We start from the raw sequence: 25,318 nt of genomic DNA on the forward strand, positions 1-25,318 counted from the left end.
GACGGCAGTGTCGGAAACGCTGTCAGACGGGAGTGATGCACGTGCTGGAGTTAGCTGCAGAGAGAACATGAGCACTTGTCTGTTGAGGTTGAAGAGGCTCGAAAAAGCAGCGAATATCTCTCACGGTGCCGTTTTCTGGTCCTCTTCATTAGCACATGCTCAGGCTGCTAAGAGGGCGCACGGAGGAGCCTGACGACGCACTGAAGGGTAACTGAACGAGGAGGAGAGCAGCTCGCGGCGCGAAAGAGGAAAGTTGTCGGTGTCTGAGCCGGTGCGGCTTGAGAGAGTGTTTTTGTGTTTCTGTATGCGCACCTCGGCAGCTTGTTAGGGTGATTTATTTACAGTCGAAGGCTGATAAGAGGACTGGTGAAGGCTGTTTGGACAGCATGGCGGACTACCTGATCAGCGGGCAAACCGGTTACGTCCCCGATGACGGGCTGACGGGACAGCAGCTGTTCAACGGAGGAGACGGACTCACATACAAGTAAGGACCTTATCTCTATACCTGTATCCCTGGTAAGCAGGCCAAGTTGGGCTACTTAAGTTTGTACGTAAGTGGTTCATGTTTCTCAAGACATTCTACTAATATTATGAAGCGAAAATCAGGGTGTTACTTAATTGTTGCATTTATTATCGTGTAATAGGTGCATTATTGCTAGGGCTTACTTTTAGCTCAACGGGGATAGCGCCCCCTCAAAAAAGAGAGGATCCTACATTTCCCAGAATGCAGTCAGTTTCAAGAACAAGAATTTGTTTTGTGTGCCTGTGTTTTGCGTTGTTAATGGTTTTATTTTTGTTTGTTTTGTTTTCAAGCAAATCTAGTGGCATTTAAATATGAACTCGCTGTTTAAATTTCGCGCCTTTTGAAAATCTGCCTTGTACGCAGGATTGAACGTTTCACGGTGAATCCACTGCCTCTGTGTAACTGTGCAGCTGTATGTATTAGCAGGGAAATCCCAGCAAAATTGTTCAGTGAGGTTTTGAAAGTCTCTATAAATTTTAATTGTTTTCACTTCATAAATCGGGCATTGTGCGTCAAAGGATCACTGGTGCCCTTCACAGCTAATAATACTGGACCAATCTGAGTTGAAGCCTATTGGAAATTAGAGGGGTGAACAGTCCTTCGGTGCACACACTTGCCCTAAATTTAGGCTCTGGCTCATGCAGTCCTGTGTTGTTAAGCTGGATCCTGTGGACCCTGGCTATATTTAGAACGTCGGCCCGGTAGTCCTCTGCACAACAAAACTGTTTATTCTTTAATGAAATTGCTTTTTACTCAGCAGGGAAAACTAAGAATCTGATTCACTGATTATCAAATCATCCACAAGATGACTCTGAAACTTTTCAGCTTTTTCTACCCCCCCCCCCCCCCCCCCCAAAAAAAAAATAAATAAAATCTGAATGTAATTATTTCTGACAACCAACCAGTGACCAAGCAATCCAAAATCCAATGATGAATTAAAACAATTTTTAAGCAATTAAAGATTTCAAAACTGTTATATATTACTAACAAAATAAAAGGAAAGCAAACAAATTGTGTTTTAGTGTTTCTTCTTTTTTTTCTAAATGGGTAAGAAAATAAAGCTGTATCAGCGAATCCTTTGACCCACTGGAACCCCAGGTTTAATCGATTTTAAATGCTGTTCATGCATAATAAAGTGCTGTGGCTTAATGACACACATTTTCTCAGGTCGCATGGATGAACATGCTTTCATACCCTTAGTCTGTTTCTGGGCCTCTTTGCCTCTACTCTGCTCCATGTATGCAGTCTTGTGAACATGACACTCACTGATGATCCCCGTCCAAGAAATTCATGTTATGTCCAGTTTGCAGTTGCATAAGATGTGTTCTTTTCTCAAATGCCATAACTATTTCTGAGCTTAAAAATCACCTGCTCAATATTTAACCTGTCATGTTCACTATTTACAAAAAATACTTACAATTACAATTAGTGTATTATTCCTTTTAACTCTTGGAGTGAAGCCAGTTTAGTCAGACATCGGGGGTTAAAGTGTTTGACATCTCAAAGGAAGCTTCAGAACTGTAGGCTGAAAAGATCTAAACTTTCTTTTACTTTAACTGTTTTTGTTTCTCCCCCAGTGACTTCCTGATTCTGCCAGGCTACATTGACTTCACTGCTGATCAAGTGGTGAGTTGAGTCGACAGACGAATAATTGCCAACATGCAAAATCTGGTTAAAGCTGATGTTGTAGTATTATACTAATCCAAGCTGGATAATGTTCAGGGTGGGAGCATATGAGGTGAGAGTGAGGATTATGAGCTGTGTGCCTCCCATCTCTAATGTTATCTCACAGTGCTTCCATAAATTGCACAGTTTGTTTTCACTTTAAAGAGACTCTGTAACTTTTTCTAAATGCTGTCACTGTGACGTTCAGGGGATACCAACTAACTACAAAACTGGCAAACCGAGGTGGGGGCACACCTATCTAATGTTTACTAACTTTAGCCTTCATGAGCTGCTGGTCATACCAGACCAAGTAAGGTTGTAGCAGAGAAACGCCTGTGTTTATTGCTCTTGAATGTTGTGCTCTGAGAAATGTCACCAAAGGCTGCACCAGCATAAACCCATACAGCACCGTGGCTCACAAGGTTAAAGGCGTCGGGGGGGGGCAGGAAATCTGATAGTGTGTTTGATTGAAATGACCATTTCTCTAAGGTGGTTAAGTTACTTCTACTTCTTTTTATCTTATTACTTCTACTTTTTGTCCTTCTCTCTGTAAACACAATAACTTGTAGAAGTATCGAATGAGTTCTTAGCAGAGGTGTAGAGTGGGGTCATGTTATTAGCTTAGTCATTGTCTTAATGATTTGTTGGTTGAAAATTGACAAAAAGCCTTATAACTTAGAAACTATGATTCTTACAAGTGTGGTGTGTATTCTTAACATATAGCAAGTACATTATAAAGATTTAAATTATGTCACATTTGTCCTTTGACTTCTCCTTCTAGGTCAATAGATTGATCTGAAGGTCTAGAGCTACATAAAATGACAGGCAACATTTTGTCGACTTGGGATATTTTTGAGTACAGTGATTCATTTTTTTGTAGAGTACAATAACAGGTTATAACTGTTTTAATACAAAACAATTAGAATACATGTGCAGCATTCCTGAATACATTTTTCTTTTTTAAGCAAAAACTCATGATCTAAAGCTTTTAATTTGCTCTTTATTATTGAACAGTTAAACTAATTTTACCAAACCGTACAATGAATGTTACAGATGTACTATAGTCACATAAAAACACAATTATTCTCAAAAGTAGGTGAAGTATATTAAAATGGGTTTCAACAGTGCAAAAACCAAAAGCATGCACTTTGCACTTGTTTTTACTGTACTACACACTCCAGTACGTTGAAAAAGAACAAAGGAGAAAAATGAATACATAGAACACACAATTCTAGTCCCAAAGTAAATACTGGCTAGAGAGTGAGCTGCCTTGGTGGAGGTTTGCGCTCTTGGAGTCTGTCTTGTTCATCTTAGACTTAGTTCATGCAACATCATAACCACATTTGTGTCAGAGCTGCAGTTTCCTTTTTGTAACACCTGCTTAGTATAGTAGGGTTAAACTTATAGACTAGATTCGAGAGGAGTAAAATAAATTTGAGAGAATTGAGTGTTGAACAGCCGGCAGATTTATTACAATGTTACAGTGGTGCAATAATCCAATGTAAACAGCATAGAAAATTAACAGAAGATCAACAGAGAAGAGCGCTCTTTTGAAAATAACAACAAAATAAAATAAGTAGTCTCTTTAGACCTGACTCCTGATGAGCAGGATATTGGGAGTTCAACTGTTTCCCAGAGAAACAATCCGTATCAAGTAAGCAGTTTTTGTTCTTGCTTATCAGAAATCCTGCGATTCGAAGTAATTCAGACTGTAACTCTACTCCTGCATCCAGAACAGCTGGCCACACTGCTTTTGGATTCGCCAAGAGTTTTCACAGGGTCTGGCTCGCCATCCATATCCAGAACCACTTCAGATCCAGGATCACAAAAAACCAGTCTGCACATACAGTACAGAGCAATAAACAAAATAGTTCTTAACAGTTTTTCTAAATAAAATGAGATCTCATAAAGTTTTCAAAATCAAGTACACTGTTGTTTTAACATTGTTCTGTCTCTATGAATTCCATTTGTATTGCTTTACAGCATTACAATCAATTGTATATATATACCCCTTTTTAAGGCATATGTAATCACATCATGAAATGTTTGTAACGTAACTAGTTTTAAATAACTTATTTACATGTATTAACCTATAACTGAAATTACAAAGTGCAGGAAAGGCACTGCACAACATTTATGGCTAAAAGAAAAGTGCATCCTGCATTAGTTTTGCGCATTTGTGAAGATGCCCAATCAAATAGACAATAAAATAAAATATGACATTCCATTTCACACACAATTCAAGTACTCCGACTGGTTTTAGCTTTTTTTAGACAATACAGAATTCGCACTGTTGCAGTGTTTACCACATGTACAATTAGCATAAGTTTTCCTGCTAACTTATCATCTCTAGTAACTCACCGGAATTCCCAAGAAACAAATACACGCTCTGCCTGGTTTTGGTCGAGAGTAAAACACATAAAGGCCTTGTGTAGCTTGTTAATTGCTCTCGGGTGTCTTGCTCCGTTTTGCCTAGCTTAATGCAGCAACGTGCTTTTGTTGCATTCACTGAACTACGGAAAATCAAAGTGTGTTCAAGGGGTGTCGGAAATAATATTACCAGGTAAAAACAAGAAAATACTAGTAACCATGTCTATAGGGGTTACATTTTGTTATTGACATAGAAAGCAACAGTCTGACCAAATATATGTGTAACTTGGTTAATATGCATCCTTTTTACAATGCACATTTAAACAGTAGCTCTGAACTATTTTCTTTTCTCTTTTTTTTCTTTTTTCTTTTTTCAGCTAGTTTTGGTGTGTTCATGTTTGGACTGGACTGTTGTAACGAAGGAATTTCTTCTATGGTGATTTTAGGTGGCTCAGCATGTTGAGATATGCTGTATAAGCATTCCTTATGTTCTTTTAGTTTTAGGGTGACTGATGCATTGCTCTTGCATTTCACTGAACAAGCATTTACTAGGACTGTTAGAGTTTGGAGGCCTACGGTCAACATGACCCCACAAAACAGGTTTTTGGGCATAATTCAAGAGTTTTGCACAAATGTCTATTAAAATAAAAGTAAGTAATGGACAATGTATTTCAAAAAGGATAAAAGTCACTTGCATCTCTCATGTGGCTTTAATTGAAACTGAGCATTTAGTCCACTTTGTCAAAAATAGTTTGTATCAGAAGATTAAAAAAAATATTGTCTGTCACCATGAGAACATGTTAAATTTACTCCACAGTCACTCAGATTAAAAACAGTATGTTGTGTCCTACTGACATATACTATTGAAGCATAGCTGTAAGTAGAAGTACTTCTCTCAGCTGGAAAACAGTCAGATGGTGGTGAAACACCTCAGACGACATGATTGTCCTGTAAGTTGAAAGAAATGTCAGTGCCATTCATAAATCTGTTTAGTTGCCTTTCTTCGCTCCAAATATTTAACTATCTAAACACACACAGTCTAAAAACTCTGTGTCACTCTAAAAACATGCCTAAAAACATGACATGTTTTGTGCTGGTATGTTGTAACAAACTGATACATAGTGTCAAGTGTTTTAATGTCCAAAAAAATGTGACGTTGTAATGTCACAGCCATTAAACTGAAACTGGTTAAATATTTCCACCTCTGCTTACCCCACTGTGTGAGGCTTGAAAGGTTAAACTGAGTGTTTCTGTGTATGTAGGACCTGACATCGGCGCTCACCAAACAAATCACCATGAAGACCCCCTTCGTCTCCTCTCCTATGGACACTGTCACTGAAGCCAACATGGCCATCGCTATGGCAGTGAGTATAACAACCAAAGGCATTTATTGTTCTGTCATCACATCTGGCCATCCTCAGGCACACACGCATGTGTTATCTCTTCTTGCAGCTAACAGGTGGTATAGGCTTCATTCACCACAACTGCACTCCAGAGTTCCAGGCTAATGAAGTTCGCAAAGTCAAGGTAGTGATTCTGTGTTCAGTCTGTCTCTTGTCTTTTTTATGCATGTTTATTTTCATCTTTCTTAACTCGTGTCTTTTTTGTGTGCATGTGTAGAGCAGTGTATTTGTCTGCTTCCCAGCTTATAGAGTATAGGCAATGATTCCTTTATGTTCCTTTCACCGCTCCTTTTTTTTTTTTTTTTGCTCAATCTTTATTTTTCCACATCCCCATCCTGTTTTTTCCCCCTCCTCATTTCCTTCCTCCCCTTCCTTCTCCAGCGATATGAGCAGGGCTTCATCACAGATCCTGTGGTGATGAGCCCCAACGAGCGAGTAAGGGATGTCTTCCAGGCCAAGGCACGCCATGGGTTCTGTGGCATCCCTGTCACAGATAACGGCAAAATGGGCGGCAAGTTGGTGGGCATCATCTCATCCAGAGACATCGATTTTCTGAAGGTGGAGGACCACGACCTTCCACTGAGTGAGGTGGGCATGCAAAAAATTGGTTTGATCTTGAAATTTACATCTCAAAATGCTCTAGAGACACTTTCTTAGAAACCTTTGTAATATTTTTCTCACAGGTGATGACAAAGCGAGATGATCTGGTGGTTGCCCCCGCTGGGGTGACTCTGAAAGAAGCCAATGAAATCCTCCAGAGGAGTAAGAAAGGTGTGTAGGTTGTTTCGTGTAAGACCTGATAATATGATGATTAAGTTGGGCCAGTTGATCAGATTTTGTCCTTGATCATAATTTTGGCTTTCCACAATTGCGGGAACATGATTGACTGTTAATGTGAATGTGTGCCCTGCTGGTTGAACACAAAGCAGTCCCTAAATTACTGCCTGACGGTGTGCCAGCACATACCAGTCACAGCTGTTTCCTGCATGCTGCAGCTTAAAGTTTCCTGGATGTACTCTGAATGAGAAACAGTACAAAGACAGATAAACAACAGATATCAAACAGTCAAAACAAATAGCAAAAGTCTGGCACAGCAAAAGGCAAAGAGGTTGTTATTCTAAACAGATCTTCATCCATTGTTTGGAAATACTTTAGATTTAGTGCGATCTGCAAAGCAACAAACTAACTTCTTCAACCACCTGAAAACACTTCACTAACTGTTAGGGCTGGGCAATATCATACCGTTCACGGTAATACCGGTGTAATGTTGGGCAATGATAAGAAAATGAAATATCGCGATAGAATATGGGTAAAACGTGCATGCGCAGTGCCTTTGATTTCATACGCACATGGCGGAAAAAGCATGGCGGCGACGGAGAATGAGAAGGGCGAAAGCGGATCGTTGAATGAAACAGATGAACCAGAATTGGTTTGTAAAAATGCTGCAACTTCAGTGGTGTGGAATTGGTTTAGCTTTCATCCGTCAGATACACAACAAAGCACTATTTTTGGTAGAGCATGCTAGCGGGCTGTCGTTATTACTGTGGGTTTTTTTGTTTTTGGGTTTTGTTTTTTGTTTTTAAAATACGGCACACTTAAAATCAATTCTTTGATTTTTGATTTTTTTTATTAGATTTTTTTTTTTGCATTAATAAAGTTGTGGAGTTGTAAAGTATTTTGTCTAGTGTCAATTATATCGTCAGTTATATCGTTATCGCAAATTTTCACATGTATATGGTGATAAATAATTTTGGTCATATCGTCCTGCTCTACTAACTGTGGTAAAATGACTTCATGAAGGCAGAGGGGGGGGAAAATGCATTGTCTAAGCTAACACTGGATGATTCACGTTATCCAGTGTCAGTGCAGACATCCATAAAAGGTGAACCTGAGGAGTCCATCAGCACATCTATCCGGGTTACAAAGACTCACTGAAATCACCAATACAACTGCATTGTCTAGTCAGTGTAGGGGACAAAAGATATGTTATCCCCTCATGCAATTATTTTCTCAATGTGGGATAGAGCTGCACTGTAAACAAACTGTGGAAGGGGGAACAAATGGGATCTCACAGCCACTGTGTTCTGCTAGAGCTCCACCGATATATCAGCTGGCTGATAGCTGAAATTGTAAAAACTAAAAAACAACTTTCCGCCATGTTAATGTTAATGTTGCACTGTTTGTCCACCAGAGGGCACTTTGTAACGTCCTTGTTGGGGGCACCTAAGAACAAGCTGATCTAAGCAGAATTTTGCAGAGTGTAAATGAGTAACCCATGACTTGTAGTGACAGTAAAACAAGACCATTGTTAAACTGCTTTGTCATTATTTTCTCAGTAAGGATAAACTATGATCATAACTACACATAATAATTGTTATGGGAATCAGTTTCATGTGTCTGAAAGGGGAAAAACAAAATCAGCCAATGTTGGATTTTTAAACCGCCAAATATAGAGTAGAAATATTGTTATTGCTCTTAAAAATCTTGTATCTGTTGGGCTCTCTTTGCTAAATTTTATTCACATATGTCATGCTGGTACAGTGAGTAGAATGAGACTATTTTGTCTTTAGGTGAGATGGATAAACGTCTTATTGTTTTGCAAAGATTTTTAATAGGAATATAATGCAGTGTAAAAGTGACAGCAGTATTCTGTTTTTTGTGTAAAGTTTATAAAATGATTTATTTTTCTTCCAAGAGATGCCATGACTTTAGTTGATGAGGATCAGTTTTATTTTTCTGTAATGATTTGTACATTAGTTGGAATGTAGCACAACACTGTTGTGTTGATGTTAAAGCAGTGCTCTGTTTACATTACAGTGCAATAAAAGTTTTTGGCGCAAAAATCTGAATAATCGTGATCATAATTTTGGCTATTATCACGAAGCCCTATGATGGGGAAAAATGTACCAAGGAACAGGGTAAGCTGCTTCTAAGTGCACAGCATGAGCACGCTTTCATGCCTTTGGTTCCTCCTGCAGGTAAATTGCCCATAGTGAATGAAGAGGGGTCCCTGGTATCCATCATCGCTCGCACAGACTTGAAGAAGAACAGAGACTTCCCCTTAGCTTCCAAAGATTCTCGGAAACAGCTGCTGTGTGGTGCAGCCATCGGCACACACGATGACGACAAGTACCGACTGGACCTGTTGGTGCAGAGCGGAGTGGATGCGGTTGTACTAGTAAGGACTTCTAATGTGCTTTTTAAAGGCATGGAATGTTTCAGGTGCAGAGTTTGGGGGTAAATTAAGTCGTGTTGAAACTGGGGACGGGGCTTAAACTGGGACCAATTTTTGGTTTTGTCATGCAAGTAAGAGACCTGCCTTGGTCCACTGACAAATATTTAACTAAAACCACTTAATGAAACAGTGCATAACCATGGAATCTGAAAAGAAAAAGCAGTCGCTTGGATGAAGGACAGAGTAGACCTGCCAATTATTGTTTAGAATACACAGTTTTTTGTTGTTAAGGGGTTATCTTCAATCTGGGTGAGTCTTCATGTCTTTGAATGGGAAGATCATGTTATGTTTCATCTCTCTACCTCCAGGACTCCTCTCAGGGCAACTCGATCTTCCAGATCAATATGATCAAATATATTAAAGAAAAGTACCCCAACCTGCAGGTCATCGGTGGCAATGGTAACTTCACTTTACACACACTAATATTTTCATATGTAAAGTATTCAGAGAAAGTATTTTCTAAAAAGAAAGTGTTCACTATAGAATGGATGCTGTTTTCTATGTATGCACTTGTCAGAATGGTCCATGATAAAGGCGTATCGTGCAAAGGGGGAGCGACACATCCTACATTTGTTCACAGCCAGTGGGCTTGAGTGTTGAACATTCATGTCTTTGATTGTATTTGCTGCTCATTGATCTGTTGCTTGTGGTGAAAATTACTGTTTGTTTGTTTTTTTTCCCCTCCTCTGTGTCTCACCCGGTCTGTGGCAGTCGTGACTGCAGCTCAGGCCAAGAATCTGATTGATGCAGGAGTGGATGCACTGAGAGTGGGGATGGGCAGCGGCTCCATCTGCATCACGCAGGAAGGTGAGTGACTGAAGGCAAAACTGTACAGACAACAGGCACATCACTTCCTGCTTCCTTTTATAAAACGGCTCTAAACCAGTCTGAAGCCTTTGATCTGTATGGTGTAGCAGCTTCTGCTACAAAATGGCAGCAGTAAAGTTCTTCTGCAGCAATAAACAGTACTTAAAGTCTGCTTTGCTTGTTGAATCCTAAAGCACGGACCAAACCAAGAATGGAAACCTAAACTTTCACCCTGTGTAGTATATCGTATTGAAGGACAATTAATTCTGTATTTTTGTGTACTTTATGAGATTCCTGATGGAAACGTGAGCATTTCCAGTTGCTTAGTTTGACAATTTGTTGCATTCAGGGGTAACTGTTGTTGACAGTTCTGACCCTTTCTACTATCTGATGTCTGATCATCTTTGTACATCATAGGCTGTGAAACATTTATGCTGCAGCCTCATTTTATTATAGAAAATAACAATCAATTATTATGGTTTCTGCACTGATTACTCAAATTGGGCATAAAGCTGCAGTGCTAGTGGACTTTAAGTCATCCTTTGTGAACTTGTCCTCTAAGTTAGACAATGCGGTACATGATTATGGTTTTAAACTAATGTTCATTGAGATGTTTTATTTACACTGGGACATCTATTTAGTACTTAAGTTATGGTTCTGTGGAGCTGCTATTACTGTGTAGCAGGAGTTTGGGTTAGAAAGTTGAAGTTGTTGTTTTTTTGGGGGAATGGGGCCTAGTGGGTGGGGGTGAGAGGTACTCCTCAGTTTTTGTTTAGCTTTTTGTATTTGTTTTATTTTTCATTTATTTCTTTAATCATGATACTAAATCTAGCCTGCTTTTCATACACTCCTTTTTTAATGATTTGGTGAAGAGTATCAGCATCACCCCATTAGCATCACTTTTGTACTAAGACTGAGATTCTTTTACTTAAAACTTGTTACACGGCAGGCTTACACTCTCACCTTTACTTTTCACTTTATCAGTAGAGCCTCTCTCAGCCACCTCTCAGAACGTCTTTGTAGTGGTGTAGTGCAATCCTGTGGCATAGTGCACAGGATTGCTATATATGCAGATGATTTATTATTATTATGTTACAAATCCAACGACTCCCCTATCTGCTATTATGGAATCACTTTAAAATTTTGTCTCTTTCTCCCATAAACCTTGATACACAGGAGCTTAGACAAAACGGAGCTACCTTTCCGTCTAACTTTTTCTGGCTTTAAGTATTTAGGAGTGCATATCAAGTTTAATCCCTTGTTGTGATAACCCTGTTGTAATTGCCTCCGTGGAAATTTTTTTATTTATTTATTTATTTATTTTAAATTTGGTATCAATTCCAGTGCCACCTTAATTTTGTCTCTGCCTCTGCTCTGACCCCAATCTGTAATAATCAGCCCCCCTCTTCCTTTCATATATGTGCAAGAAAAGGAGTCAATGTTTTCATTATAATTTATTTATTTATTTGTTTATTTTTTTGGAAAGACAACAGTTTTCTCAGTTTTTAGTGATATGTCTTTTGTACAATTTGCCCTCATATTTATTCAGCTGTTTTCAAATAAGACACACTGCATCCTCTGCTTCCCCAGAGTTTCCATGTCAGCCCCCCAAGCATTTGTGGGAGGACTTATATGAGTTGAAGTCTCACAGTAAGGCTCTTATCTCATGAATATATACTTTCATTACTGCACTGGCCAATTACTCAACCAAAAAGATCACTTCCAGTTGAGAAAAGGAACTGGGTCTTAAATTTGGGGAAGATTACTTGGAAAAAGTAATTGATAGTATTCATACCTCATCCTCATGTGCAAGACTCTTCCTTACTTAGTTTAAGACAGTAAATACAGGGTGGGTGTCACATGGCCCTCTTCCTATTTGGGGGGGGGGGAGTTATATCCAAGATGGCCGACTTCTAAATGGCCACCATGGTCACCACCCATCTTGAGGAGTTTGCCCTCTCACATATACTAATGTGCCACAAACAGGACTTTAATATCACCAACCATTCCATGTTATTACGGTGTATCCATATAAATGGCCCACCCTGTAGATTGTATTTGTCAAAATCAAGACTATCTAAAGTATATTCTGACAACCTCGACCTGTGCGGCAGATGTATTACCTCTCTGTGATTTAACTCGTCTGCCTTACACTTCAATCATACTGGACTTTTTGTTGGCACATCATAGAATTTAGTGTTCCTCGAAAGCTCTTCACCCTCCAGCTACATCACTTTGGCTGAAAGATCCAATTCAGACTCAGAGGGTATGCTAGTGAGGTTTTATAGATGCAGCAGCCTTTTATCATTTATTTTAATTCCTTGAAAACATTTGCACCTGGCTAATTTTGAGTATCACATTTTTATTTTATTTTTATTTTATTTTTAAATATTAGGTTAGACTTTGGGACGGGGATTGGTTTGGATAAGCTGTTTAATTTGGTTTCCACAAAAGCTTCACAATGTTAATGGCTTGAACTGTATTGATTTATACCTTTTTATTTGTTTTGTTTTTGTTGGGCCTGATATGTCAAACTAGATTAGATAAGAAAATTCTATAATTGGTATTTAAAAAAACAAAACAAAAACGTACGAGCTGATCAGGAAACTCCAATGTAAAGAAATGCAAACTTTGTGTAAAACAAACAGCGGTGCTACAATGAAAATCTACAGTAAAGCTACAGAAGTTAAAAAGCGTACGAGTGCAGACTGACTGAACCTGGTATGTTTATAAGGCAGCTTGCAGAAGGCTGACAGCAGCTGTCCTACTTTATATGGCAGCAATACCTGCAACAACAGGGGTGCGTCTAAAGGGGGGTATGGGGTGTACTAGAGCATATTTATTTCAAGACTAAAGTGACGTTATACTGCAGATTTAGATTAATATAAAATATAAATTACGACTTAAATTGTACCAATATATATGAATACAAATGAAAGCTTTTTCTTAATATATATAGGCCACTAAGAATATACAAGCCACTAAAACTCTCAGCCACTGACCTGGCATTATTAGCTTGGACACTGAATTATAAGTAGTTGTTGTTATTATTGTTATTATTATTAACGTCACTCATCTGAAGGTCTGCTTTCTGCAGCAGAAAAAGTATCAAAGCACAGGGCCTCAGAAAATCTGAGAATTTTTATGTGCTCGTGTTTCTTCATTGCACACAGCACATGCTCCTATAGAGGCTTAAAGGTTAAACATACTTACATACATACATACATACATATTGCTATGTTTCTAATGATTTATTTTTGTAAATAAATAATTACAAAATATTTTTGTTAATGAGACAACTACTTATTTGATTAATTGGTTGAATGATTGATAGAATATGGAGAATATAAAATAATTGCTAGCTGCAGCTCTAATCCTGACTGTTTGCCTTTTGGAAATGAGGAAAGCTTTTTGTTTAACCCTTTACAGCCGATCGGAGCGGGCACGCTCCATTTTGCGTAACTATTTTTAAATCCCGGTAGCTCTGCAACCACGTAAGCTAGCGCAATAATTTTTTTTGCATATGAAACCGGAGGAGTTGTACTTACATCTTATGCCATCAGCTTGTCCTAGGTCACAGTTTCCTCCCACATATAGCTTTGCAAAAACTGCATAAAAATCACTTGCAGCAACAAAAACATGATATTCCAGAAACACGCTTCGCCGATCCGATCAGCTGTTTGTAACACTTCCTACGTCCATCAGCGCGAACTATCACATGACCGCATGACCTGCCCGAAACCGGAAGTGACGTCATTTTGCGGAAATGTAGTTTTTTTACGATCGGGGCCTTATGAGCCTATACTTGTGTTTTAAAAAGTTATGTTTGAGTTTATGACTTTCTGTGTCGTTTCTGGGATGCTTAGGACTCATATTGCACTGCTGGAAATAGTTTATTTTGATGCATATGCTGTTATTTTGCAAATTTGCGCTATAATATTTATTTTCGTTTTTCCTGCAGTGTATAAAAATTGGTGTATTTCAAAAATAAAACTATGAAGACACTCAAAATAAATTTCCTGTGGTGGGAAACTAGTTTGTGCAACTTTTTTGTATTTACAGTTTTGAGGGATGAGCCTCTTAAATTTCTCTAACTAGAAATATATGTTAAAAAAACAAAAACGATTTTCAATTTTTTTTGTAGTTTATTGCACTTTTTTGCAATTTATGTAATTACTATGCACCTAATGCATACATATTATTAAAGTTTGGGCTATAATGGTTGTATTGATGTATAGCAACTTGAAATGCTCCCAAAAATGGCTCCACAGCATGTAAAAATATAATATAAGCTCTGGCGGACTTGGTTCTATGGTAGGCCTTAAAGGGTTAAACTCAGTTTAAATGTTATAACTGAATCAGTCTGTCACTTTTATGAGTTTTGTTTGTCTGCTGTAGTGAGGCTCTCTCTGTTCCTTGTTTCTGACTGCACTTGTCTCTATGTTGACTATGATTCTTGTGATATCATTAGGCATTTCTTGTTCATTTCCTTTTGCTTGTATTCTGTTTTGCTATCATCTTCATCTTGCCATCTTCTTACCTTCTGCCTTCCTTTCTGTCTGCCTCCTGTTCTCTCCCCTACTTCTCATCCTGGTGCGTGCGTGCGTGCGTGCGTGCGTGTGTGCGTGTGTCAGCTCCCCTCAGTGTACCACCAGCTATAAAGCTCCACAGCCCCAAAACCCCAACCACTGTTACGGGATACTCCAGTAAGTTCCCCTGCTGGTGTGCACTAGGCTCGGTTTGGCTCCATCATCACAGTGTGTCCCCCCCCCCCCCCCCCCCCCACCCACCCACCCCCACAGCCTGCTGCATTAATTGGGGTTCAGCTTTGCATCTGTAGGTGTACTAGAGTTTTAGAAGTTGGCCTTTGGGGTTTTGGGGTTTTTGCTTGTTCGTGTGTCCACACTAATTTGTCGATTATGCTGAGTAGGGATGGGTACTGGTATCCGATGCCATTATGGCACTGGTTCTGACATAAACGGTAATAACCAGACCGAAAAGCAGCGCACATTTCTGTGCTTTATTTCGGTGCTTTTTTTTTTCTTCCTGAGATGTCATACACTTTGGATTCTAGCCAATCATTTTATCTTTGCAAGCGCAGTAGGCGGGCCCAGGTACGTACGTTCTTTTAGAGCAGAGCTACAGATTAAAAATGCCCAAGGCGAAGCGGTCAACATCTGGCTGTACTTCACAGCAAAAGATGCAAACTCAGCAGTCTGCAACAAGTGCTTTAAGGTGATACCGTGCAAAGGAGGTAACACCTCGAATTAGAGCTGGGCGATATGAGATTTTTTCATATCACGATATGTTTTTTTCATTTCAGGCGATAACGATATCTATCACGATATAAGCCAAATAACTATATTTGTAAGATTTAAATGTGCCGTTGCTCACAAGTAAAATGTGAAATAATCAGCAGCTTGTTTTTAAATATTTATTTCCCATAATAAGTTCAACAGGGTAGATGTCCTTAAGGAACATGAGACTTTTTCAGATAGATAAAGGCAAATATTGCAAACTACACAAAAGGCAGCCGCTAAAGCGTTTAAGTTTCAAAATAGAACAAACGAAACAGACTAAATTGTCAATTCCACTTAGAAACAAAATATTAATTCTAAAAATAAATCTTAGTTTGTTTTACAGAAGAACAGACAAAACTGACTAACTTTTGTCAATATCAAATAAACTGAGAACTAAAAGGAAATTCTCAATCTCTCCTTGTTGTATAGCTGAGCTTTTCAAACAGTTTTAACAGTTACTTTAGTCTGACAAAAGCCGAATGACGAATTAGCGCTTCCAGTCAGAGACTGAGGCTACGTCCACACGTACACGGGTATTTTTGAAAACAGAGATTTTCCGTTTTCGTTTTAAAAAATAATCCCGTCCACACATAAAGGCAGAAATGAAGGAAAACGCTGCTATGAACATGCCAAAGCAGCAGGTGGCGCTAGATTCCTAACCGTGCAGAAATGTTGGCCAATCAGAAGTCTAGAAGCCTCGGTGGGAAAAAGTAAACAAAGCTGGGGCATAGAAGCAGAACCGAGTCGTATGTGTGGAGGGACAGTAACTGTGTGTATATGTAAGCATTTAAACACTGCAGAGAGTAGAATTAACAGTATTGTAGAAATTCATTTCACCGAAACAATAACGCGGCGCACAGTGTGACGCATGCACCAGTTTATTGTATTTCCAGACTTGCTTTCGGCACAATTTACAGTGCACGCTACTCTGTTTTTTGTCAGACTTGAAATAGCCGAAATACCTTCACACTACGGAGCTTCTATGGCTCTTCCGTTCGACAATCTCTCCGGCATTGGAACCATCATCTGTTTTCTCTTCGGTCACGCTCGGTTGATTTTTCTAGTCGGCACACTCATTTCCTCCATTACCCGCTGGCTGCTTCCCAAACAAACACACGTGCGGCTTGGCACTTGTGCTATACGTAGCAAGTCACGCGACGTGACGCTGCGGCTGTGATTGGTTCAGCTGACCTTTTTTTTTTTTTTTTTTTTTTTTTTAAGAGGACAAGAGCGGCGAGGTCTATCGCGATAGCTTAATTTCTCTATCGAGTAAAAGTTATATCGCGATACATATCGTTATCGTTCTATCGCCCAGCTCTACCTCGAATCTGATCAAACACCTGGCGACATATAGCATTTTGTTAAAAGCCAAGAAATGCGCCGTTTTTGATAGCTTGCTGCGAGACCTCACACCGTGCACATCTACTGCACGTGGGTTGCCTGTTATCGGACCCGGAGTTAGCAACATCCCCCAAAAACCCCAAGAGTCCTGGCCCCTAGCCCTGCCAGTGTAGCAGAAATGATGACGGATGATGATGGCAGCAGCTGTTATTCTCTGCGTGAGTAGCTTAATGTTGTCTGTGTGTAAACTAACCACGTCATTGAATTAATGCATGTAAGGTGAACTAGCAAACACCTTCGTAGTTACATGCGGCTGTCTTCTTGTTTGATGGCAGATACTCCCTTCACCCTGGCCAAAAAGGCTAAAATGACCAAAGAAAAAGTGGAAAACAGCTAAACACGAGAGGTCTTTGGACAAAGTTTGTTTTGTTTTTTTTCCATTGAAAAAGTATGGTATCACTTCCAGCCAAGAGTGATACCATAAATCCCCTATAGCTGCAGAAAAGGCTAACATTGTTATCTTTTTTTACAAAAAAAACCAGCTGAACATGAGAGGTTTTTGAACCAATTTTGTGTTCTCCATTCTTTAAGCACCGGCACCGTTTCAAAAGTACCGGTTTGGTACTGGTATCGGATAAAACCTAAACGATACCCATCCCTAATGCTGAGTGAATGTTGCTCTTCTTCCACCCACTTTCCTGACCTTTTGATTTCTGTTTGAAGCCATCAGATTGAGACACAAATGTAAAGATACTATTGGTGAGATAGTGGCTGGGTTCAAAGGCCACTGCTTATTGTGTTAGGCGTCTCATCCATGTCTAACACACATTCCTAACATTGGAACAAAATAAAAAGCAGAGGATTACTAGATGGTGTGACTAGCTACCACAGGGTGTCTCTGTTCAGCACTTGTGGTCATGTTTGTGTGCTGGTTGGGACAGACTTTGCTTAAGGATATAAATGATAAGAATTAATCACCTTTGTCTACAATGTGGGGAAAGATGTTAAAGAAGTCGCTGCCACTGTTTTTGGCTGAAAATTAATCTGCACTCACCTGCTTTGTGGGTTCGTTTCTGCTTTGACCCTGTTTTTCATGAGTCAAAACAGAGTAGAATAGTAAAGATTTGTAGCTTGAACCTATTGAGCTTCACTGTTTTAGAGTACGGCCATTGCATATGATAACAGTTCCCTCTGAAACGTTTTTGTGTTTTTCACTGAATAGAAGCAGAGTAGAAAATAAATAGGGATCCAGTATTTCCCCACATAATCAGATTAAAGAACTGCCACTTTATTGAGCACTAGATTTTTACTCGTCTTGGTCTTAAGCTGGGGACATGAGTCCTTCCGCTCCGCAGCCTTGGTGAGCTTGGCAGTTTTTCTAGTTGTTCACCTGCTGGAGGCTGTGGTTTTGGTGGTTCTCCAGCTTGCAGCAGAAGCACTCTCTTCGCCAGCTGCAGTCCAAGATAGAGTCCGAGATCCTCTGTAGAGGGATGCAGCTGATTGATATCGAGGGCTGCAACAACGGCAACCCGGATAGATTGAACAACCAAAACCTGGTTGGCAGTAAATATACCTTGCTGGCCCACCCAACTAAAGTCTGTGTGGGGAAACACTGGAATCATTAGTGCTGGTAAGTACCTTGCAGTCCTGAGTTGGAAGGAAATGACGAGTTCAGCGGTTTAATAAAAGGAATTGGAATGTTGGGATATTTGTGTTTTGGCACTTTACTTCTGTTGCTTAATATTAGAGTAGTTGATCTTTTGAAAAATGGCTTTGAAATCCACTGAAGAGTCCTCTGCAGCTACAGGCAGCGTGTATTATGAGAGTTTGATTCTTAGAGCAGTGTGGTATTTCTCTGCTGATGTGACAAATTTAACTTCCTCATTTTCACATTTAACAAACATAACAGACATGTTCCCAGTTTGTCTGCTCATTCACTTTGTTTCTTTTTTCTAAACGTTGAACAGTTTGTCCTATTATTAGTCAGTGGAGATTTCTTTCCTCTTGCCTTCTCAAACTGTCAGACATATGAAAGAACAATGGCTAAATGATGGAAAAGCTGAATCTTCCAAACTGAGGCCAGTTCTTTAGCTAAATATGTCATACCGTGGTGTTATCGGCTGATTTTTAAGCAACTTCAACCACTTAAGCTTAAAGCTAGTTCTCCATACAACAAGTGAAGAGCAGGTGTAAAGTAAAAATGTTGGCCATCATCATACAGCCTCTGTCACTGAAGACAACATTCTGCGTTTTTAAATAACCGACTGAAGCAATCCCCTACATTGTTTACAGATTGAATTGAATTCAATTTGTTTTTTATTTTAATGACAAAATTACTTTTCATAAGGTTTTATCAGCCTGAGCTTGCTGCTAAAGGACACATTAGCAAGATGGCGCATACTGCTAGGTTTACTCACAATACATTAATGTGGATAGCTGAGTTGTGCTTGGTTTGGTGGTTTCAAGCTGCATAAGATTTTTAAAAGGCTCATATTAGCTGAAACCTCAGGATCAAGCTTAGTCAAGACAAGTTGGTGCATCTGGCTCGAGTTGTGTATTTACAGTAGTACAGAGGTTCTTTACAGGGCACCTTTCTCAGTTGTACCTGTTTAATCCACCTTCATCTGTTTTTTCCTCCTCTCTCCTCGACAGTGCTGGCATGTGGCAGACCCCAAGCCACAGCTGTCTATAAGGTTTCAGAGTATGCCAGGCGTTTTGGCGTTCCGGTCATCGCTGACGGCGGCATCCAGACCGTTGGCCACACCGCAAAGGCCCTAGCACTTGGAGCATCCACAGGTATGGATTTGATCATCAGGTGAACATGCATTGAAGCCATGTCGAACGAGAAAGAAAAACTTGATTTTTATCTTCTTGTTTTATTACTGAAGAACTGATTAAAGAATTTTAAGATGCAACATAATAACTAGAGATGGCACGAAACCACTTTTTAATGTCCGATACCGGATATCATAAATTTGGATATCTGCCGATACCGATATGAATCCGATATAGCGTATTTTGTAATCAATAACGGATTTCTTTTTTTTTTTTATAAATATCTTGCTGCATTTTGTATAAGTTCATACTCAAGTTTTAAAAAAAACAAGAGACTGAAGCTATTCTGTTATACCTGTATGCAAAAAATACACTCCACCCAAAACATGTTATAGTTCAGCAACACTGATCAATCTAATAAATTTAAACCTACACCATCCTCCCTATTCTGGTATTTTAAAGAGTACTTGCCTACCTAACTAATAGGGTTGCCAACTCCCAGAAAAAATATTAGAGAACCACCCCCCGCCCCTTAATCGATGTAATCAACTTTAATTTAATGCAAGTGTAAAACAAATGCACAGAAATCACTTATTTTTCTACAATAATTAAATAGATTCAGCATCTTTCTTCAACAGAATTGCAGACTGCACAGATGGTACCTTCCCAAAGGAAAAAGTACTATAACTTACTAAAGTGTATATTAGACTTACTAGTTACTATATACAATAATGGATTTCTATACATTTAATCAGATGACCACTTTTGTTGTAAGATTCAGATAATTATTTATTCAAAGTTTTTAAATGACATAACAAAGAAAAATATTCTTTGTGCCCCTGGCCCCCGACAAAACTTTGCTAGACCCGCCCCTGCACAGTTACCAGCCGTCAGCTACGTAGGAAAGGATCCTGGTGTTATTTGTCTCTCAGAAACAGTTCATAACTTCCCTTCAACTCATTCATGTCACCTAAAAGGTAAACCTGTTTCTCCATCACCCTGCTCAGCTCTGATGATTTAGTAAGAACATCTCCTAGTTCCATCTTCATGTTTCCCTCTCACCACATATCCAAACCGATATCGTGACCAGCAGCTTTTACAGCCGTGGCTCCACCAAAACCTCAGCTGACACTAGAAAGTAATATTAAATACATTCTAACAGCAGCTTATCACGCTTAAACGTGCTGCTGTTGTTTATCCGCCGGTCTCCTCTTTCTAGCACAAAGTGGGCGATAAACAAATGAGAAAGAGTGGACTTGTGGCAGAAAAGCCGATCAGCTGATCATTGATCATTTTCATGCTTGAAGTAATAACAGGGGAGGGAGGGGAAGTGAATGAGAGAAGTAGTGTTGATTTTTTAATTCTAGCTGAAGTACGGGACAAATCGCTTCCTTTTCACCTCAGTATGGAACTCCGATCGCCAGTCCAGCTGTGGCTCAATATATCAGTTGTTAAGCTTAACGTGGAAATACTATGCAAACATTTAGGCATGAACTTACACACTTGCTTTACTTCTCTGGGATAGTTTTGGCCGAGATGAAATGCCGCGGTTAGGAAGCATGTAGCGAGGCTCCAAATACTCCACCAGACCGCCGACAGGTCTCGCAGACAACAGCCGCTCTGTCACGTGACACATACTGCTCCGATGCGCCGAGCTGGGTTACGCCAAGTAGCGCGTTTTGTGAGGTGATTTTGTGATACTTCGGATCGGATTACGTTTTTTATTTCTCTCCGATATCCGATCCAGTAATTTAGGTCAGTAACGGACCAATACGTAATATCGGCTCGGTCTATCTCTAATACTAACTGCACCCTACAGTTAGTGAGAAGGTAAAGTCTGACTGTGGAAAGAGCAAATTTAAAAAAAAAAAAATCAATCACCTCATTGTTGTAATCTCGGCACAATTTTATCTTTGACTTTTTTTTTATATATATGATAGAGTTAAATGTTTCAGTAACTTTCTTTTTCTGTGTGTCCAGTGATGATGGGTTCTCTGCTGGCTGCTACTAGTGAAGCTCCTGGTGAATATTTCTTCTCTGATGGCATCAGGCTGAAGAAATACCGTGGCATGGGCTCCCTGGACGCCATGGACAAAAACCTGGGGTCCCAGACCAGATACTTCAGGTATCAGTAATACAACAAGGGGCTGTCCACCTTATACAGCCAGTCTGCCTGTCACGTTGTTGGGCCTTTCTTTGCCAGTTTTCCCCAGCAGACAACACTTCCTCATTTCATTTTCAGTGGTTTGCAGAACACAGCTGTTGTACTGCTATGTGGTGGTAAAGAATGATGAGCCTGCTAGAAAAGTATGGCGCTGGCATTTCACTTAAAAAAAAAACAAAAAAAAAAAAACCTTCATCTAATAGACAACCTCTAACGAGCTTACAAAGATGTTCACTGAACAAACTGGTCTAAACAGGCTGTTGAAGTTGATATGCTATCAGTGAGCAGTAGGTTGCCTAACAAGGGGTTCTCTCCACACTACTCACTCCTTTCTCCCTCCTCTCCCCTCCCAGTGAGAACGATAAGATTAAAGTCGCTCAGGGTGTTTCCGGAGCTGTGCAGGACAAAGGCTCCATCCACAAGTTTGTTCCTTACCTGCTCGCTGGCATTCAGCACTCCTGCCAGGACATCGGAGCTAAAAGCCTAACCCAACTCAGGTAAAAACACAAACCTGTCAGAGTTAACGCTGCACTCTGAGAGAACTCAAACAGCCACACGAGAAGAAAAATGAATGTTTAAATACTCAGAAGCAAGCCAATAAAAAAAGTGATTAAATGTCCAGTGATATTTGAAGCATAAATCATGATCGATATGCAGTATGAATTTTACTGTCTAAATAAACACTTTCATTTGTACATCATACAGAAAGGTTTTTGAACTTTTTTTTTTTGGTTGCTTTTATCAGATAGCACAGCAGGGAGTAGACAGGGCAGCTGGGAGAGAGTGTGGGGGAAGATTGGGGACCAAAGTGGTGCTCAACAAATTTTTTTTTTTTTTTTTTTTTTGCAGAAATGTTTTTGACGACAAATACATTGACAGTTATAGGGGGGGGAAGGAATTCATTACGAAGTTTGAATCTGATGTACTTGACACATTTTGTAAATCACATTAGTGTGATGTGGCTGACCAAGTACAGTCAGGTGTATTACAAGTTCTATAGCTTGGCCATTATCTTGTATTTCACAGAAATTTGATGTCCAGCTTTATTCTTATTTCCTTAAGTTTTATATTGTACTTAATTTCTCACCATTTCTGCTGTCATCTAACAGCTGTTTTCTTTTTTCCTTCTCCAGAGCCATGATGTACTCTGGAGACCTGAAATTTGAAAAGAGAACAACATCAGCTCAGAAAGAAGGCGGAGTCCACAGCTTGCACAGGTACACACGCACACAGACATGGGTTTTCCTCAGTTTCATATTTCATGGTCTTCAAATTTCCTAGTTTCATGTCTTACCACAACCACACAAGCCTTCAGTTAAACTTCCTCTTTAGCGCCTGTAATCAGGCTACTGCTGTGTCTGTCTTAACAGGAAACCTCAGGGAGTATCGTGGATAAGTCGTGTGATCTTTTCTTCTCATACTCTTTCTCCCACAGTTACGAGAAACGTCTCTTTTAAGGAGAAGCTTGTCTTCTGATGGAGAATCCTTCCAACAGACATTATGCAAAAACACTACTTGCCAGATCATCTGATAGCTGTATTTGACGCACACCCACACTTCTCATTAGAGTAGTCTGTAAAGATCAACCTCTCTCAAACTCCACTCTTCCAGTGATCCATTAGTCTTCCTGCCGGTGTCATCTATGCATAGTCTGTTTTAAATGTGAAGGACTGAATTAAAGCATTTCAATAAGTGCACGGGTGATTGTGTCATGAAAATATCCAGTGCTTTTCATGTTGTTTCAAAGTATTTGAACCCTGCTGTGTCCATTTCAAGATGAAAAATGTCCAGTAATAAAGCATGTTTTTCATAAGTGGCTGTGGTCTGTTTTTGTTTAATTGAACAACTTTGCTAAAACTTTAAAGAATCCTTATCTAGTAACTTGTGCCCTGCATGTTCTCATGTTACCTGAGGGAAGAGAAAAGAAAAGGATGTGCTGCAGCTTGTAGATGAGAAACTGTCTGTTCTAAACCGACCATTTAGTTTCTGTTCATCTAATGTAGGGAAGCAGTGAAGCAGACCCATTCATTTCAACTTCGTTAGTAGCGAGAGCTGACGGCCATCTGTGTGCCAGTTTCTACACACTTTATATCATCATCCACTCAATTTACTCCATTTAAGTCAGACTTTAAAAACAGGCTTGTTTTAGATTACCGTATTTCCCGGACTACAAAGCGCACCTGAATATTAGCCGCACAAGCTAAAATCAGGGGAAAATCCTGTTTTGTACATACATTAGCCGCACCTGACTAAAAGCCGCAGGTGTTTCAATGTTGACTTATCATATGTAAGAGAATATGCACAAAGGGAATTGTCAGGAAAGAGATGGCTGTTTGGAGACACACCCCTTTTATTAATATTTTGAAAAACAAGTTATGGGTACATATTTGCACATGTAGTACATAACAGTAACCTACAGCACACCAGAAAAATAGATTCGGACTACCTTTTAGGCTCAGGTGCAGTGACACGGCTTTAACAAGAAGAAAAGTCAGTCATTCACCATCTTTCTCTTCTTCCTGCGCACTAAAACCACCAAAGTCCTCTTCTCCAGTGTCGGATACGAACAGGCTCAGGATGGCTTCGTCATCCACTCTCAGCTTCTTTCCTTCGTTGTCACTTTCAAAACCAAAGAAATCCTCGTTGTCAGTGTCGGAGTCGAACACCCTCAGAAGGGCCGTGGCGGTGTCCTCCTCTCCATCATGCAGCAGTCCAGCCCTTCAAAATCCGTTGGTGATCGTGGATGTTTTCGCACTTTTCCACGCTGTCAGAATCCACCGGTGGAGTTGGGCATAACTTGCTTTTCGCAAGTTTATCTCCGCTCATCATCCACGCCTCCCGCTGAATGCGTAGCGCTACTTTGAAGTTTGTTTTTCGCGCTACTTCGTACGGCACTACGTTGCCTGGCGGACGGACATGTGACTAACATACCACTCTTGAACCCCGATCCTTCCGCCAGGCAACGTAGTGCCGTACAACAGCGGAACAAACAAAACAAATCGTCTTACGATATCACAAAAATCATGGACAATCCATAGAAAAGCCGCACCTGACTAAAAGCCGCAGGGTTCAAAGCTTGTGCAAAAAGTAGCGGCTTATAGCCCGACAATTACGGTAATTTCTAATTTTATGTTTGATAAAGAGGTCAAAGGGGTCTATACGAAATATTCTTTTTCAATCTGATTTGAAGAATTGTTTAAAATTTGTACATTTATATACTTAGCTGACCTGAGTAGGTTGCACTGAAGAACTGGAACTAAACATCCAACTTCAAAACTTAATGTATCAAACAGTTAAAAGCCTTTCAAAGTAATTCTTTGCAGTTTGCATCGGGACAGAGAATATTAATCTGTACATGCTGTAAAGTTAAGGAGAAAACAAACACACACACACACGACATTTATTTTGGTTTCCAGTAGTCCTGTGTGATTCTGCAAATTCTGGTATCAATCTGATACCTATCAAATACAGGGCCAGTATTGCCGATATAAACACAGGTACTGATACTTCAACCTGTAAACACAGCTTATTTAGGGGAGAGCAGTGTGTCATAATTTAAGAAATCCTCAATTTGCAAATTCTGAACACATTTTAATGACCACTAAATCCTTTTAATAAAATAGTTTAACACAATTCAGTGAACTTAGTATCAGATCAATACTCTTTTCCATCTGTGCGGGTATAGTGTTAACATTTGGATGGATCTGCCCACCTAGAGTTTCCAGAGAAGCTCTG

General features: G+C 39.7%; 1 protein-coding gene and 1 long non-coding RNA gene across 2 annotated transcripts; one reads left to right on the forward strand and one right to left on the reverse strand.

Moving 5' to 3' along the window:
* impdh2 (IMP (inosine 5'-monophosphate) dehydrogenase 2) lies at nt 1-23,396 on the forward strand. The gene is made up of 14 exons (XM_026153278.2): nt 1-484; nt 2,101-2,149; nt 5,821-5,922; nt 6,011-6,085; nt 6,343-6,549; nt 6,645-6,732; nt 8,940-9,139; nt 9,505-9,595; nt 9,908-10,003; nt 19,297-19,440; nt 21,400-21,544; nt 21,937-22,080; nt 22,717-22,800; nt 23,019-23,396. The coding sequence occupies exons 1-14, from the start codon at nt 387-389 to the stop codon at nt 23,038-23,040; spliced, it is 1,545 nt and encodes a 514-aa protein (XP_026009063.1). The 5' UTR covers nt 1-386; the 3' UTR covers nt 23,041-23,396.
* Nucleotides 3,632-4,695, reverse strand: LOC113012869 (uncharacterized). The gene is made up of 2 exons (XR_003270762.2): nt 4,550-4,695; nt 3,632-4,025 (listed from the first exon to the last, which is right to left on the reverse strand). It is a non-coding gene; the product is annotated as an uncharacterized LOC113012869 (long non-coding RNA).
* Nucleotides 23,397-25,318: the final 1,922 nt, after the last annotated feature.

Source organism: Astatotilapia calliptera, chromosome 20 (assembly GCF_964374335.1).
Source record: "Astatotilapia calliptera chromosome 20, fAstCal68.1, whole genome shotgun sequence".
NCBI classification, from domain to species: domain Eukaryota; kingdom Metazoa; phylum Chordata; class Actinopteri; order Cichliformes; family Cichlidae; genus Astatotilapia; species Astatotilapia calliptera.

Coding starts and splice junctions, on each gene's coding strand:
- impdh2 (XM_026153278.2), top strand. CDS start 387: ATGGCGGACTACCTGATCAGCGGGCAAACCGGTTACGTCCCCGATGAC. Junction 5,923..6,010: donor ACATGGCCATCGCTATGGCA/GTGAGTATAACA, acceptor CTCTTCTTGCAG/CTAACAGGTGGTATAGGCTT. Junction 9,140..9,504: donor GAGTGGATGCGGTTGTACTA/GTAAGGACTTCT, acceptor CTCTACCTCCAG/GACTCCTCTCAGGGCAACTC.